This window comes from Ischnura elegans, chromosome 2, assembly GCF_921293095.1.
Source record: "Ischnura elegans chromosome 2, ioIscEleg1.1, whole genome shotgun sequence".
NCBI lineage: Eukaryota > Metazoa > Arthropoda > Insecta > Odonata > Coenagrionidae > Ischnura > Ischnura elegans.
In genome coordinates this window covers 124,225,214-124,238,894 of record NC_060247.1, presented here as the reverse complement: position 1 = coordinate 124,238,894, position 13,681 = coordinate 124,225,214, and the positions used below count along the sequence as shown (strand labels likewise).

The 13,681-nt window shown below is 38.1% G+C and overlaps 1 protein-coding gene across 6 annotated transcripts in view; it reads left to right on the top strand.

Moving 5' to 3' along the window:
- Positions 1 to 13,681, top strand: part of LOC124154594 (oxysterol-binding protein-related protein 2) — a 257,342-nt gene that overhangs the window by 216,425 nt on the left and 27,236 nt on the right. For 3 of the 6 annotated variants that reach the window (XM_046528425.1, XM_046528424.1, XM_046528430.1), the window contains one exon: positions 12,801 to 13,011. In XM_046528425.1, coding sequence (XP_046384381.1) covers positions 12,801 to 13,011 — 211 coding nt within the window. Of the gene's footprint in view, positions 1 to 8,434; positions 8,817 to 9,920; positions 10,440 to 10,560; positions 10,684 to 12,800; positions 13,012 to 13,681 lie in introns of those variants that run through there. The other 3 variants (XM_046528427.1, XM_046528426.1, XM_046528429.1) reach the window with 3 other exon arrangements.

Here is a 13,681-nt window from a genome sequence, read left to right as displayed (position 1 = left end):
GATTTCCATGGACGTAATATTACGTCTTTCCATTTAATTGGCTTTGTATGCGTGAAGCCGTAATATTTCGCCCGTGGTACTTTTCCAGTTTACTGCTTAGTGGTTCTGTTTTTTTCAAAAATCAACTGCTCGATGGAAAAAGAGTTCACTTTATGTCTTGAGGACGAAAAGTCCTCTGTAGCTACCGGCATCCTCATCTTAGCCCACTTAGTGTGAAAATTCTCTGGGCCAATGGACCGTTCGTTGAGGGTGCATTGACCTTTTTTGTCATCCAGGATTTATAATTCTTTGCTTGGAACAATGCTTTTTTATGATTTCCATGCTCAAAATAGTTGAAATTGAGCGTATTAAAAAAATTATTATGCATGTTATGGCGGTACATCATATGTTGCAACTTTTTTATTTTTCAAAAACAGTAGGTTTTCAATGCTAAAATATATATTAAAAAATTAGCAATAAATGTTATTCAACTCATTCATAAAGAAGAGCAAAGTCCATCTTTATTGAAATGCACATCGATATAAATATATTTTTGATGCTAATGCTTTAAAAAATGTACGAATATAGTAAAAATGGCTGGATTTTTCAGTAGGGCTTTAAATTTAGTAGCCGGCACTCAAATTGTTAACTCCATGGCTCCAACTGGCCAAATATTCACTTATCTAGTGCCTACATATTTCTTTATTATTTCAATAGAAGCCTCAAAGGATGAAGAAGCTGTCATGAAGAAATATTTTTGATTAACTTCGTAAATGAATAAGTTATCCTCTCGGGGTATAGGTCTCCTAGTGAAACGCGGCGAAATTTAGTGAGATTTGAGAGCTATCTCTGCTTTTTAGTCTGCTTTGAGACCTCATCTGCAAAGGTTTTACCTTACTGTGAGCTTTCTTGCTGTTATGGCGAAGAGCGAGGTTGGCCATAACGGTCAGCGTTATTTTGGAGTGTGCTCAAGGAAAGTTTATACTCGTTGTAGCGGATAGCATCTCGTCCCGTGCCATGTGCACATATATGCTCAAAGGCTGGATGGGGTCTCTACGGTGTCTCCCCAAGCCGAAGAACAAATTACACCGTAAGAAGATTTGTTCGTGGACGTGCGAGCCCAAACAAACAAGATATGTCACTTTTTGCTGTTTAAAAGGATTTTTTACTCATAGCATACCGTAGACGTAGGCTATGGAAACCAAACCAATTATTTTTCAAATTTATTTGTACTAGTGGGAACCTACTCTTTACTTACTTTTAGGCAACTACAAATAAAAAGATTTGTCGAAATTTTTCCTGACTTATGTAGCTTATCTGTGTAAAACAGAATCCCTGACTAAAGCGAGTCTTGTAGCAATGTTTCTGTACTTCATCGGATTCTTCGATGGCAAGTTGTAACCTATTACCTTTAATTTAATCAATTTTTGCTACAAGTAAATATTACATATTTTCTTCGATGTATAAGGTTTTGACGGTACCTTTCCAAGAAATAGAGAAGTTCATTACTGCTGGAATGATATATTTCATTTCAAAAGATATCTTGCATACTTTTATTCCAAAAGAATCATAATAAAAATAAAGTTTTACCATATCAACGGGTTGCTTCTTGAACTGTTTTCCAATGGAAGCTGTAGGAGAAGCGAAATCACGTGAGTTACATGAAAATGTCGATATGCTCGGATCAAATTTCTGCAAATAGTGTTAACTTTAGAAGATAAGGATCGAATTATCCACATGCTGTGTGTCATAATTACGCTTTTAACCACGATAGTTGTCTTACACTAAGGTCGCTTACACGCCTCTTGAAAAACAAAAACTAGGCTACAAAACGGGGGAGGGGGGAAATTGATGTAAATTGAAAGTGAAGTCGGAAAACTTGGGTGCCTTTTTATCCCGCTTGCGTCTTCTTCCATCGTGAATGGGGTCGCGCCAACTCCTGCTTTCCGTTGGGTCGTCGGTGCGACTTTTGCGCTTTGCGTGCGAATCCCGCGGTCTCGCTGCTTCTGCTCATTAGCTCCGATTGTGACGCTTTCCCACTCCCCCTGCCTTCCGGGACAGAAATGGACACGACGGAAGGGGTCATCGAGATAGGAAGCCTTAGCCTGCTCCTCTCTTTTAATGCGATTTGTGGGTGCGGCGGCCGGAGGCGGGGCGCGGTGCGGTGTGGGGGAGCGACACGCCCTCTCCGCTCCCCCACCGGAATCAACAAGCGGCCCTTCGAAACAGCCATCCCCAATTCATCCCCCCTCCCACTCACAACCCTCAGACTCTCAACCCTTGACGTCTTTGAAGTGAAGGAATAGTTCATTAATCTGGTGCTTTTTGGCGGATTTAATTACGAATAATCAAGAGCGATTTTTTGTTTCTGCGCATGCGTCCTAAATGGAAACGGTATTATCCCATATCACGTGATTCGCAGTTGTGTTGTTTATTTTGATTTGAAATTTTATTCCTGTCAGGCCCGGCATTGGGGTGGGGCAGAAGGGGCACGTGCTCCTGGCGCCAGATTTCAGGGGGCGGCAAAATTTGAAAAGTTTATTGAAAAAAGTTATTTAACTTTTCTAATTAAAGTTATTTAACAATAATTATTAATTTATAAATTATAAATCAATGCATATAATAGCAAACATACGGTGTGTAATTTCAACCACCTAATCTCCAAAAAATAGCTTACAGATTTATTATATTGTAGTGGTGGGGGGATGGTAGGGAGGGAGTGAGGAGAGATCAAGGGAGGCGTATGGAAAACCGATCTTTGCCCCTCCAGAAAAAAATCCTAGTTCCGGAACTGATTCCTGTTAAATTAAAATGCTCATGAAGAAAGAGGAGAATCAGGGTTTTTTATAAAACTCTGTCGATGTGTATTCCATTTGCTAACTTTGTTCGTTTCCCCTGATGATATTGAAGTTTGGAGTTTCATTATTTGTCCCATATTTTGGTTACTGCGTTAAATTTTCTGCACCGCCATCATGAGCGCTCCTGTCTCTCATTTATTGCTATGATATCCCGATCAACTCGCCCTTTCCGCTCTCCGGCGGAATCAATGATCGATTATTGTCAACTCAAGGGAAGCGAAGAGATCCATTTTCGGAACATTGCGAAGAAATTGTGGAAGAAATAACGAGGGGTGCAGCAGAGTCGTAAAATTTCACTCTTGTTAGTTTGTTATTCTTTATGAATTTTCTCTCCTGCTAGATACTTCTCATGTTTATCATGAATCACAACCTCACAATGCATACATTTTTATACGTATCATTTAACATTTTATAAATATGGGTGGGACTGAAGGGGGTGTATTGTGCCTATCTGTGGGGAACGCTATTTTCGTCAATGGAAAAATTCTATGCTGCTGTAAGTGTAAAAGGTGAAAGTAGTAGCCTAGTGGGTAGAGCGCTTGCCCCCAGTACCCTTTATCGGATTCAAGTCCCGAGCGACGCTTACTCTTCTACTTAAATCCTCGAAGTGCGAGATGGCCCAGAGAAAGGAACTTGCCTCTATACCCTGAATGTGTGAGATTCACACGCCTGAGGCTGAGTTTGGGGTGAGCTCTTTTCTCACCTATCCGAACCAACTTTCGGTTCGAATCACTGGATATCTGAGTAAGAAAATTAGAGGTGCATTCATGATATTAGATGGGAAATTTTCTAATTCTATGGTCTTTTTATCTGCAACGTATTTAAGGATGTAAGCCAGTTTTTTTAAGCTATTCTTGAAGATAGATTCTTCCTCTCTCTCTCCATGCTATCTAATATATGGTTACATATTTTTCTTCCATTCACCCCTTATAATTTCACGATGAGGTACTTTGCTCCATAATGAGACTTTCTCGCTCTTATCGATTCTCTTCTTTAAACCATTTATCGGTGTGGATATTAGTGTCTTCTATCGCTAGTCCCTTGGCCTGGTCCTTATTACTGTTTTCCGATCCCTCGTCCCCTTTCTCCAGCTCATACTTCCTTTGGAATCACTGGAGCAACAGACTGGGTATCGGCAACATGTGGTCTCCTTTTCTCTTGAATTTCGAATCATCTCTACCTCTGCAGATGGACCGGCGAATGTTGACACCTTTTGAGACACGGAAGTATACTGAAAACATCGCACCAATATTCTTGACGTCTATTGAGGAGTTAAACTATCTATCAAGTATCATTTGATTTAAATTGTCCTTAGTATTCTTCGCGTCATTTATACCGATATAAATCTCGTGCATTAAATTAGTAAATAGTATATGTATTTTTTCGCTTAATATGGAAACTATTGAGTGGCAGTCGTATCAGTTTTCTTTCACTGGTTCGCTACAGTTTATGTTCCAATATCATTTGATAGTGTAATAGAGGATTTTGCAGCAATTGCCTCTCCTGTGTCTGAGAAAATGGCACCAGCGTAAACTTATGCGTGTTCCAATTTATTCTGTTTCGGCTTTGTGCGAGGAGAATATGTAAGAGAGGATTAAAGTTATATTCCGAGCAAAATTCAAAACAAAGTAGTTTATAGTCCGAAATCCTGTCCAAACGGGGATGTTTTATGTGTCAGTTGGTGCTTTCAGGTATATTAATTTGCTCTATGCATTTTGGAATCCCTCGAATTCGGCGTTACCTTATTATCTTGTACTTTTTGTTGGAAGAGTGGCGTACGTGAAAGTTTGCTGGAACGGATGTAATATCTTAAGGATTCCATGCCAGATGTGGCCTTTCTCGTCAAAAAATGAATTCCTAAAACATTTGCGTGAAGCCCGCTTTTTTCCTCGCAGTTATGGATTTCCTCTCGAGGGCTCCCACCTGGCCCCTTAATTCAATATTTGGAAGGCTCACAATGGTGTGGGGTGGGGGAAGAAAGTCCAAGTATTAAATTTAGGGATAATCTGGCCTGCTTCACAATGGCTTCGAGGAGTTCTTTGTTCAGGCCGGAACCATTTACAGTTGTAAAAATATGTCCGTTGGCTAATGAAAAAGTGCATAAGAGATCTCCCCCAAATGTATGAATTGATGTCGTGCTTTCTTTTCCGTCCGGAATATTTTACTGAAGTCACCATCGAAATTTTCACGGCGAGTCAAATCACTGATATGTATAACCGTGGAATTATCTATATTAACTATTTCATGGTGGTATGCAGTGTTGGCAATTTTTTTTGAAAGGTGACAAGAGTTGAAAAGCATAAGTTGCTAGTGACTTCATCCCTCGGGTCTTCATTTAGTAACACTCAAGGACGGTGATATTTTACATCGGTTGACTGAAATGATTGGGAATGAGGCAGAACAAATTCAAGTGATTGGGCTGAAATTTCCGTCAAATATTCGCGATAAATATCTTATCATTTCTTGTTGGGCATTATTTACACCCCTCTCATTCTTTTCATATTGTTAATTGATGGATTTGACGTATTGCGCATCACGCTCATATGGAACGCATTAAAAGACAGCGTAATTTCCACTGCTTTTCGCTTTAGTCTCCACTGCTTACAAATACCGTTGGACCGTGATGCGTGAAGTTCCGTTGCTCGACACCCGATTCTGCGGCATTTTTTCGAGACAGTTGATGTGAATTTCACCGCCACTCTTTGGAAAATATGTAATATCCCACATTTTAAAAGTCTAGGGTGGCTGTGACGCTAATGTGGTGGTGTGCGGTTGGGCTTTTGTTGTGGATTTCATGGAAACCATGTCCCGCATGCGTTGCCTTGGCGGGCTTCAAAAACGCGACGCCTCAAAATATCACCCATAACCGACTGCTCTGTTTTACCTCGGGTTATTCTCACCAATAATCACAAATTTATTCGAATTTAACCAAATTTTGGTGGAGAAAAGATCTTCGTTTTGAATTTATTGAAAATAAGTTCGTTTTCTTAATGGCGCCTGCATACATGTGAAGATCCAGCCTCATTATAATGTATTAGAGAAATTGCTTGGCAAATAATGTCAATATTGAACAAGGTTTTCACGGATCTTTTCCATCCGGATTAGAGTGTCCATTTTCTCCAATGTGACGGACCTCGAAACGTGGGAGAAAATGGACGCTCTAGAAACCCGAGAGAACCTTATTCATTCTACTCGTCGGGAAAGCACTAGTTTTATCTCCATGTCAATGTTATTTACATTAAGGCGCATGAGCTAAAAAAATATTTTTGACATAATTATGCATCATCTCTATTTGAACGAAGTATTATCATTCTTTCAATAAATGGTTTTCCCAATAGAAAATTTGGGAAAATTTACCCCATCCTTATGGAAGAGTGACACCAAATATCGCGGTGAGAAATCGCTTAAATACACTTTTCAGTTTGGTATGGGAATGTATCTGAAGAGATACCGCAAATTGAAGGCGTTCTACAAAATATAGCACTTTCACGTCTTTATTAAGTCTTCATTTGATTTAAATACTTTAAGAGCTACAATAGCCAAAGTTACTCGGCACATTTTGTTTTTGCCTTCTTAACTTTAATTAGACGTCGAAGCCTCTTTCAGTTCTTCATCGTACAACCACCACATGTCAACATACCGCCATTTTTCCTCTCGTTTTTTTCAGTAGATCACTCGCAGTTAGTTGGTCCGTAGCTGAGCCTCGTAAACACAGTTGGAAATTACTTCCTAAAACCAAATATCACTCAGAAGATCACTAATCTCTACCAATATCATAATACACTCAGTTAACTCACACCTAAGGTCATTTTTTGATACTAAAATAGCATTATTTTGTGTTTACGTACCAAATTATGAATAAAATGTAACCCTGAATTATCCCCTTCAAGTGTTTCCAACCGGCTCTGTCAGTTTCAGATCAATTCCTCACGCTCTTGGGAAGAAAGAAGTTTCAGTCGCATTGTTACTGCGCTCTTATTAATTAAACTGCTTCTTATATAATAACATTCCTGATTCTTTAATTTTTGCTTGATCATTATGCTAATTTTTTTCAATTTCTGGCCAATTTCTGACTTATTGATTGGATTTGGTAAATATCGTCTTAAAAGTTGTATTGGAGTTTGGTGGATGAATAAATTAGTGAAATTAAACATGAAAGAATATTTTTGTAAAGCAAATTGCTGAAGATTTTTTGCTAATGTCTTTTAAAATTTTGAAAATTTCAAATTCCTCTGTGTCTTTTGATTGTCATCTGGTGCTCTCGTACATCTTGCCTATGAAAAAGGAGAAAAGGGAAAAAGGATAAGTTTTGCATGCAAAATTGAGGGGTGGAAATTTCCAATTATCGTATATTTTCCCAAATCTTCTCCAAGTTATCCTTGTGAATTCTTACAGTGTCTAATACTTAGCTGTCGCTTTGTCTTCTTGTCATGTTTTCCTCGTATCTTCCTTTTTCCCTCTTCTTAATTCGCCATGCTAGAGTGTGATCGTGAGGTCAAGATATTTTCTTCGTATTAAAGCTACAAATAACCTTTGCATCTAAATCTTTGTATATTACCTCGTTTCTTATCTTTTCCATTCATTTCATCTCCTGGCATTGCATTTGTGCTGCTGATAATCACCTGCCCTGTGGCGACATGTTTTCAGATATGTTTAAATATTAAAATATGATCCGCGGAAATAATTGAAGTAATTTACTTAAAAGCAGGCATCCCATCCATGGTGTCATTCATAAGACGTTGACAAGTAAAACTTGATAAAATTCATTGTGTATTGAATCACCATTTGTCGATGGAAAATTCCTTCAATAGAACTTAAATCTGAAATTTTCTCCTTTAGATACTCATTCCACGTATAGCTTTATTGTAAAACTACATTTCGCCATCCTTCCATCTTAGTCCGACTACCTGAACTGTCGTTTACATCTCGGCCGTCGTCTTATGCCAGAGTGGACCCCGATTGCGATACTAATATAAGTGTACGAGCGAGATGAAAATGATAATCTAGATAATCTGAAGAATTTAACCGGAGACCTGGCGAAATATTGTTTAACATGTAAATACTTAACGGCAAAACGTAGCTTTAATGTGAAGAAAGCATCTTGACCGGAGTGTCAAACTCTGGCACGGCGAATAAAGAAGAGTGATAAAGGGATGTATGAGGAAAACATGACAAGGTAGACAAATCGAGAGGTCACTAATAGACACTGTAGGAACTCAAAAAGGCTGAAATGAAGAAGATTTGGGAAATTTTGTGTAAATTGAGATTTTCTACCTCTCCGTTTTCCAAATAAGTACATTCTATATTTCTTACATATAACTTGATCCTCTTGCACGCGCTGGTATTATGAGAGCTCCTGATGACGATCGAAAGACCCAGAGCACATTTAAATTTTGAAAATTAAAAAAATATATATCATTCGTGGAGTAATCCATGGAAGGAAGTCTATTATAAAAAGTGCATCAGTGAAAGCTTGCGAAGGAATATCAAATTTATGAATTCCTCTTTTCCGCAAAATTAGAGTTACTTTTTCATTTAGAGTTATCATTTCCCTTCGCCCCCTCCCCTTCTTGTCTGTCACCCGATCGTCTGCACAGGCCTCAGGGAAAGCCGATGAGAAGACGAGGACCTCCTCCTCTCCCGACACAACACTAGCCGCAAATTGAAATAATACCAATATCTCGCCCCATTGCGGAGTTCCCTCGCTTGGGGTCTGAATAAGGCCGCTAACGCCCCCTCGCGAAACACACTTGACTCGATCCTCGTAGAGTTGTTGCGGGTGTGGACGCAGCAGTCAAAAGGGAGGAAGTGGCCATGAGCAGCTCCACCCAGGCGGCGGACAGTGGCCGCCAATGAGTGACGTCGCGGGCGCGGAAGAGTTCTTGGGGCTGTGCCGGGAGCTGAACGGCGGCCTCCCGCACCAGGGAGCCGAGCTAAGATGGACGCCGAATTCAAGGGTGCCAGTCAGCATGAATTCAGGTGGGTGGGGAGTGGGGCACCACACTCCACGCCGCCTTTTCTAAAATCCGACGGTTTCATTAGAGACGGTGTCTTCTTATGAGACGGATTCTCTGACCTCGAGGCAGTCTTTTCTTCATAGGCCTTCTCAAACTTATTTGGCACAATCAAGGTTTCCACCACGATAGTCAACATTGGAATGAGCTAATGAGTTTATTCATGCATCTTATCAGTGTTTCCATGAAATTAATGGACTCATGTCTTCCTCGGTGGAAATTGTAGAGATTCGTATCAGAGAGAACTTTGTCGTTCCCCCAAAACAACTTCATTTTAATCAAAAAAGCGTTTCACCTTTTTGTGGGATGTGCCTTGATTAAGCCACATAGTGGTATAATACGTTGCGTGGATTAAAATATTCTCTAGTGGAAAGTGAAAACTCATTTATTCCATATTAAATCGTTTCATATTTAGCTGCGCTGGTGATCACATAGTCTCATTCCAAATCGGGTAGTGGGAATTTTTGTCAACACCGCTCCGCCGGAGTCGAATCATAAGCATTTCAGAAAACGCATACCTCCTGGTCGACTTGTTTTTTATCATGGATAACGTGCTTAAAACCTATACTAATATCTTTAAATTTTAGTTCAATCGTCACCAACATTTTCCTGTGTATGAATAACGTGGTGTGTTGGTGGAATGTTGACTTCGATGCCCTCTTTCCGTAATAACCAATTGTCCACCCTCCTAACTCCGTTTTATTTGCCCTTCGTGACGCCGCGATCTAGGGTATAGTGCCATAAAGTTCAATAGGCTCTTCTCTGGAGTAATTGTGTCTAGTTGGTTTTTGTTGACGTGCGTATTCCAGTAGAGTTCCGGCGTGCATTCCTTCTAATGTAGTAAACCACTATGAATAGTTATCTTTGTCGCGGTAAACCATCATGTGTAGCTTTTTTATGCTACGTTGGCCACTCTTACCATTCTCATGCCCTCTAATAGAATCATCTAGAGCTAATTTTCATGCGTATTTTTTCAAGTGCATATGTGTGTTTTATAATGAAAGATCATTTTCGAAGTTATTATTTCTTTCGTATCCGTGGCATTCGATGACATTGTTAGTGTTTTGTTTTTAAGATTAGTCTCCTGTTAGCATGACCGAAGAAAATATGTAAATAGTTGTTGAATCAGTGGAATAGGGAAAGCAAGTGATATTGAATTGGTGAGACTAGTTATTTCAAGTCATGTGGTCAAAATGAATGTAATGCTAAATATTTTGTCATCGCTGAGATCGAATACCATTCAAATACTCACCTTTCAAGGTTTTGATTCCATCGGCAGGTGCGAGAAATAGTAAACATGGGGAGGACCATGTTCAGTTATACTCCTTCTGTTTTCAACATTGTTTCCCGAGCGATGAATTCCAATATTTTACTCAGTTATTTATGCTGGGAAGAACTTATCTGACGCCTTGCTTTGTGAGAGAAAAACTTCAATATTTTTGTCCGTCTAAAAGAATACACGCGCTATGATTTAATTAAGTAACAAAATTTTTTATCTAAATGTTACTTACAACTGATCAATTTGGTCTCGGGCGAAAGAATTCAACAGGACGTAAATTTCATGGCTGGTTTAACGGAGCCCAGTAAGGTATTTTTGCCATTTTTTAGTATAGTCATCATCATTGTGTACGACCAGTATCAGTTATCTGTATGATATTCCTACCTGTACTTTTAAAAATTAATTTTGAATTGAACACGAAATTTTTCAGGTAAAATTATCCATCCGAACCTCGGCAATTCTCTCTAGCTGAGTTTTTATCCCAATCTCAGACGTCCAAAACGATGGAGTCAGTAAGTCTTACGGAAATCTTCGCATCTGAAGAAGATAACAGGTGTGTGTTAATGAAAAAATATAGTCAATTTCCCAATTTCCGGCAATTTTTATCACTAACTTAATGTCAAATTAATGAAAATGTTTTAATGCTTCCCCATTCATAATTGTCACTATAGGTCTTAAGCTATCATTGTATACCCCCTTGTATTTCATGTTATATACATGTGTTTCCACATCATTAGTTCGAATTCTCCATGATTTAAAATTTATATTCACGCTCAAATTTATGTGGAATTCCTATTTGACCGCTTGAGATTAACCGTTAGAGTTGTTCTATTGGTTATTTGAGTGGTAGCGTTGCAATTTTGTCTGGGAGTTAACGCCTGCTTTCACCCAAGGTGTCGCAATCTCTGAAGTATGACAAAGGTCTCAACCACTTCGGTCAAATGGCCGAAGCCTAACTGCACGCGTCCATTTTACTTCGTTGTGATGCTTTTAACAACACGGAGCTCCTCTCGAGCTTTTTGTTGAAGCGTCATGATGTAAACCCATATCAACTAGTTTACAAATTTTTGGTACATTTTGCCATGACTAGAAAATCTTAATTATGTTTGGTATTTCAACGTCTGGTCGAATGAGACGTTACGCAGTCAATTAAGGGGTAATCTTGTTCTGAAATGTCTTGGTTAATGTCATCCCTCATTACGTAAAGTAATGACCTCCCTCACACTAGCAGCTGACAACATTGCAATTTTGTGTAGTCCTGTAAGTATCACATCATCTTATTAATCAATGACTTAATTTTAGGCACTGCTAGCTTTTAATCTCTAAGTTCTGTTTAGTAAAAAAATCTCGCCTGTATCCTTTCAAAATTTTAATCGTTATTGTGACTAATTAAACATAATTCCAACGGCTTTAATGTACCTTTTAAACATTTTTTCTATACTTTCTACTTTTCTTCCCTGTCTGTTGCCTGTTAGAACAAAATATTTTTCCGATGCTATTTCTGCTTTTTGCCTTTCAAAACATCGCCTATTGACAGCATTTGTAATAGGGCTGTTGGTATCAATTTTCTGCTTTTGCATGACTATTCTGTTGCTGCATGTAAATCGTGAAAGTGTGTATTCTTTTACCTTGAAATGGGATTTTTTATCATGCTACAATCATGTTTTTATGAAGAATTTCTGTATTTTGTTTTGGTTAGTGAGTACCTGTAATTTTACTAAATTAATATATATTTTATAAAATTTAAACTAATTATCTTTTACTTTTCAGAGAATGAGCTATATTCTCTTGGTGTGCTTTAATTCGTTTTCAAGATTATTTATAGGCCATAAGTTTGAGATTGTTGCAAACTAATCACTGTAATCTGTATAGATTATCACTGTAACTATTTAACTATTAGTTACAGTGATTATCTGTATAGATAATCACTGTAACTAATCACATTTCCCTAATTAGAGTCCAATCAAGATATTGAAAAAAAGGGCTTTGTTAGGAGTTTCTTTAGCTAGTTTTGATTTATTTCCTTTTTCAATGCTTTTATGAGGTGCCAAGTGTAATTTTTTTACCAAATTGAAATGAATGTCTCCAAAATTTTTTAACTCTCAAATTTAAATTCAGCACTCCAACAACCACATGAAGAGGAATCCAAACTACTATAAAACTTTCCACATTCTGACTGCACTACGAGACATTTTTTCATCTTTGATTCATTAATGATACATTCTATTGTATTGTGGTTCTTGGGTCTAAAAAAGAGGTGTTCTGATTGTTTCAGTGTTTTAAACGTAAGGAAAGTTTTAGTATCTAATTTATGGGTAATTTTGTCAATGTAGCTAATAAATTTTATTTATCTACAATACAAATTTTATGAAATTTAAACTATTTTTAGCATGATTTTATGTACAAAATTTGAGGTTTTTTGTGAATTTGTTGTGTATCATTTAAGCGACCCACATATTTTCTTCTGTTCGTGGTGCAGAATTTGACATTAACAACGTTATGAGCAGACTTCAGAAGAAATTTGATGAATGATTTAATGCTAGATTTACATCATTGCATAAAGTTTCATAGAGGTGAAAATTGGCAGAGAAAGAACAACCATAAAATTTTGCTGAAAATTTAGCAATTATTTTCTGCATACTCAATCCTTTTTTTTATTATTCTCTGCAGGCAAAAGCTTCCTGTTGCTATGTTCAACCGCAATGACTTCAGCATATGGTCTGTGCTGAAAAACTGTATTGGGAAGGAGCTCAGCAAAATTACTATGCCAGTCGTCTTCAATGAACCACTTTCCTTCCTCCAGCGAATGGTGGAGTACATGGAATATGCTCACCTACTCAAGAGAGCTGCTCAGGAACAGGATCCTGTGGATAGGATGCGAGTAAGTGTTCATTAATACCAACCATTAAATCATTTAAGGTAGAGCCAATGTCGCAAGTATACAGGGCTTAATGAAAAATATTGGGGGGCCCAAACCGCGGATCTTGCGCCTGGAAATTTTATAAGTAGTAAGTGTTAAGTTTTTTAAGCATTTTAGAAGAGTCATATGATCTACATTAGAACCCTGATAACTCGAATCTCGATATCTGGACACTCCAGGGAAAATTGACCAGTCTGGCACATTTTTCCTCACGCCCATAACGAATTTTTGAGGGGGCTCGGGCCCCCTCAGGCCCCATGGAGTCGGCGCCACTGCAAGAATATGTAAATGTGTAATGCCTGTTTTATTTTCCAAAGTCATTCTATACCTTCTGAGTGAATTGTTGCCATGAAATTTTGAAATTACACCTAAGCAAACAATGAGTTTTATTAATTTTTATAACTATAGTGACAATGTGTTTAGGTAAGGAGATGTTAAAAGATACAGTTACTGGCGTAATTCTGAGAATGAAATCATTTAGTCTTATTTTCCACCCTCTTTTATTTTGACTGACCTAAGTTTGAGCTCATAATGCCATTTTCAAGAAATGCCTACTTGAAAATAATTCCATTTTCAAGTAGGCATTTCTTGAAAATGGCATTATGTGTTGAATCCTAGGTTAATTAAAATA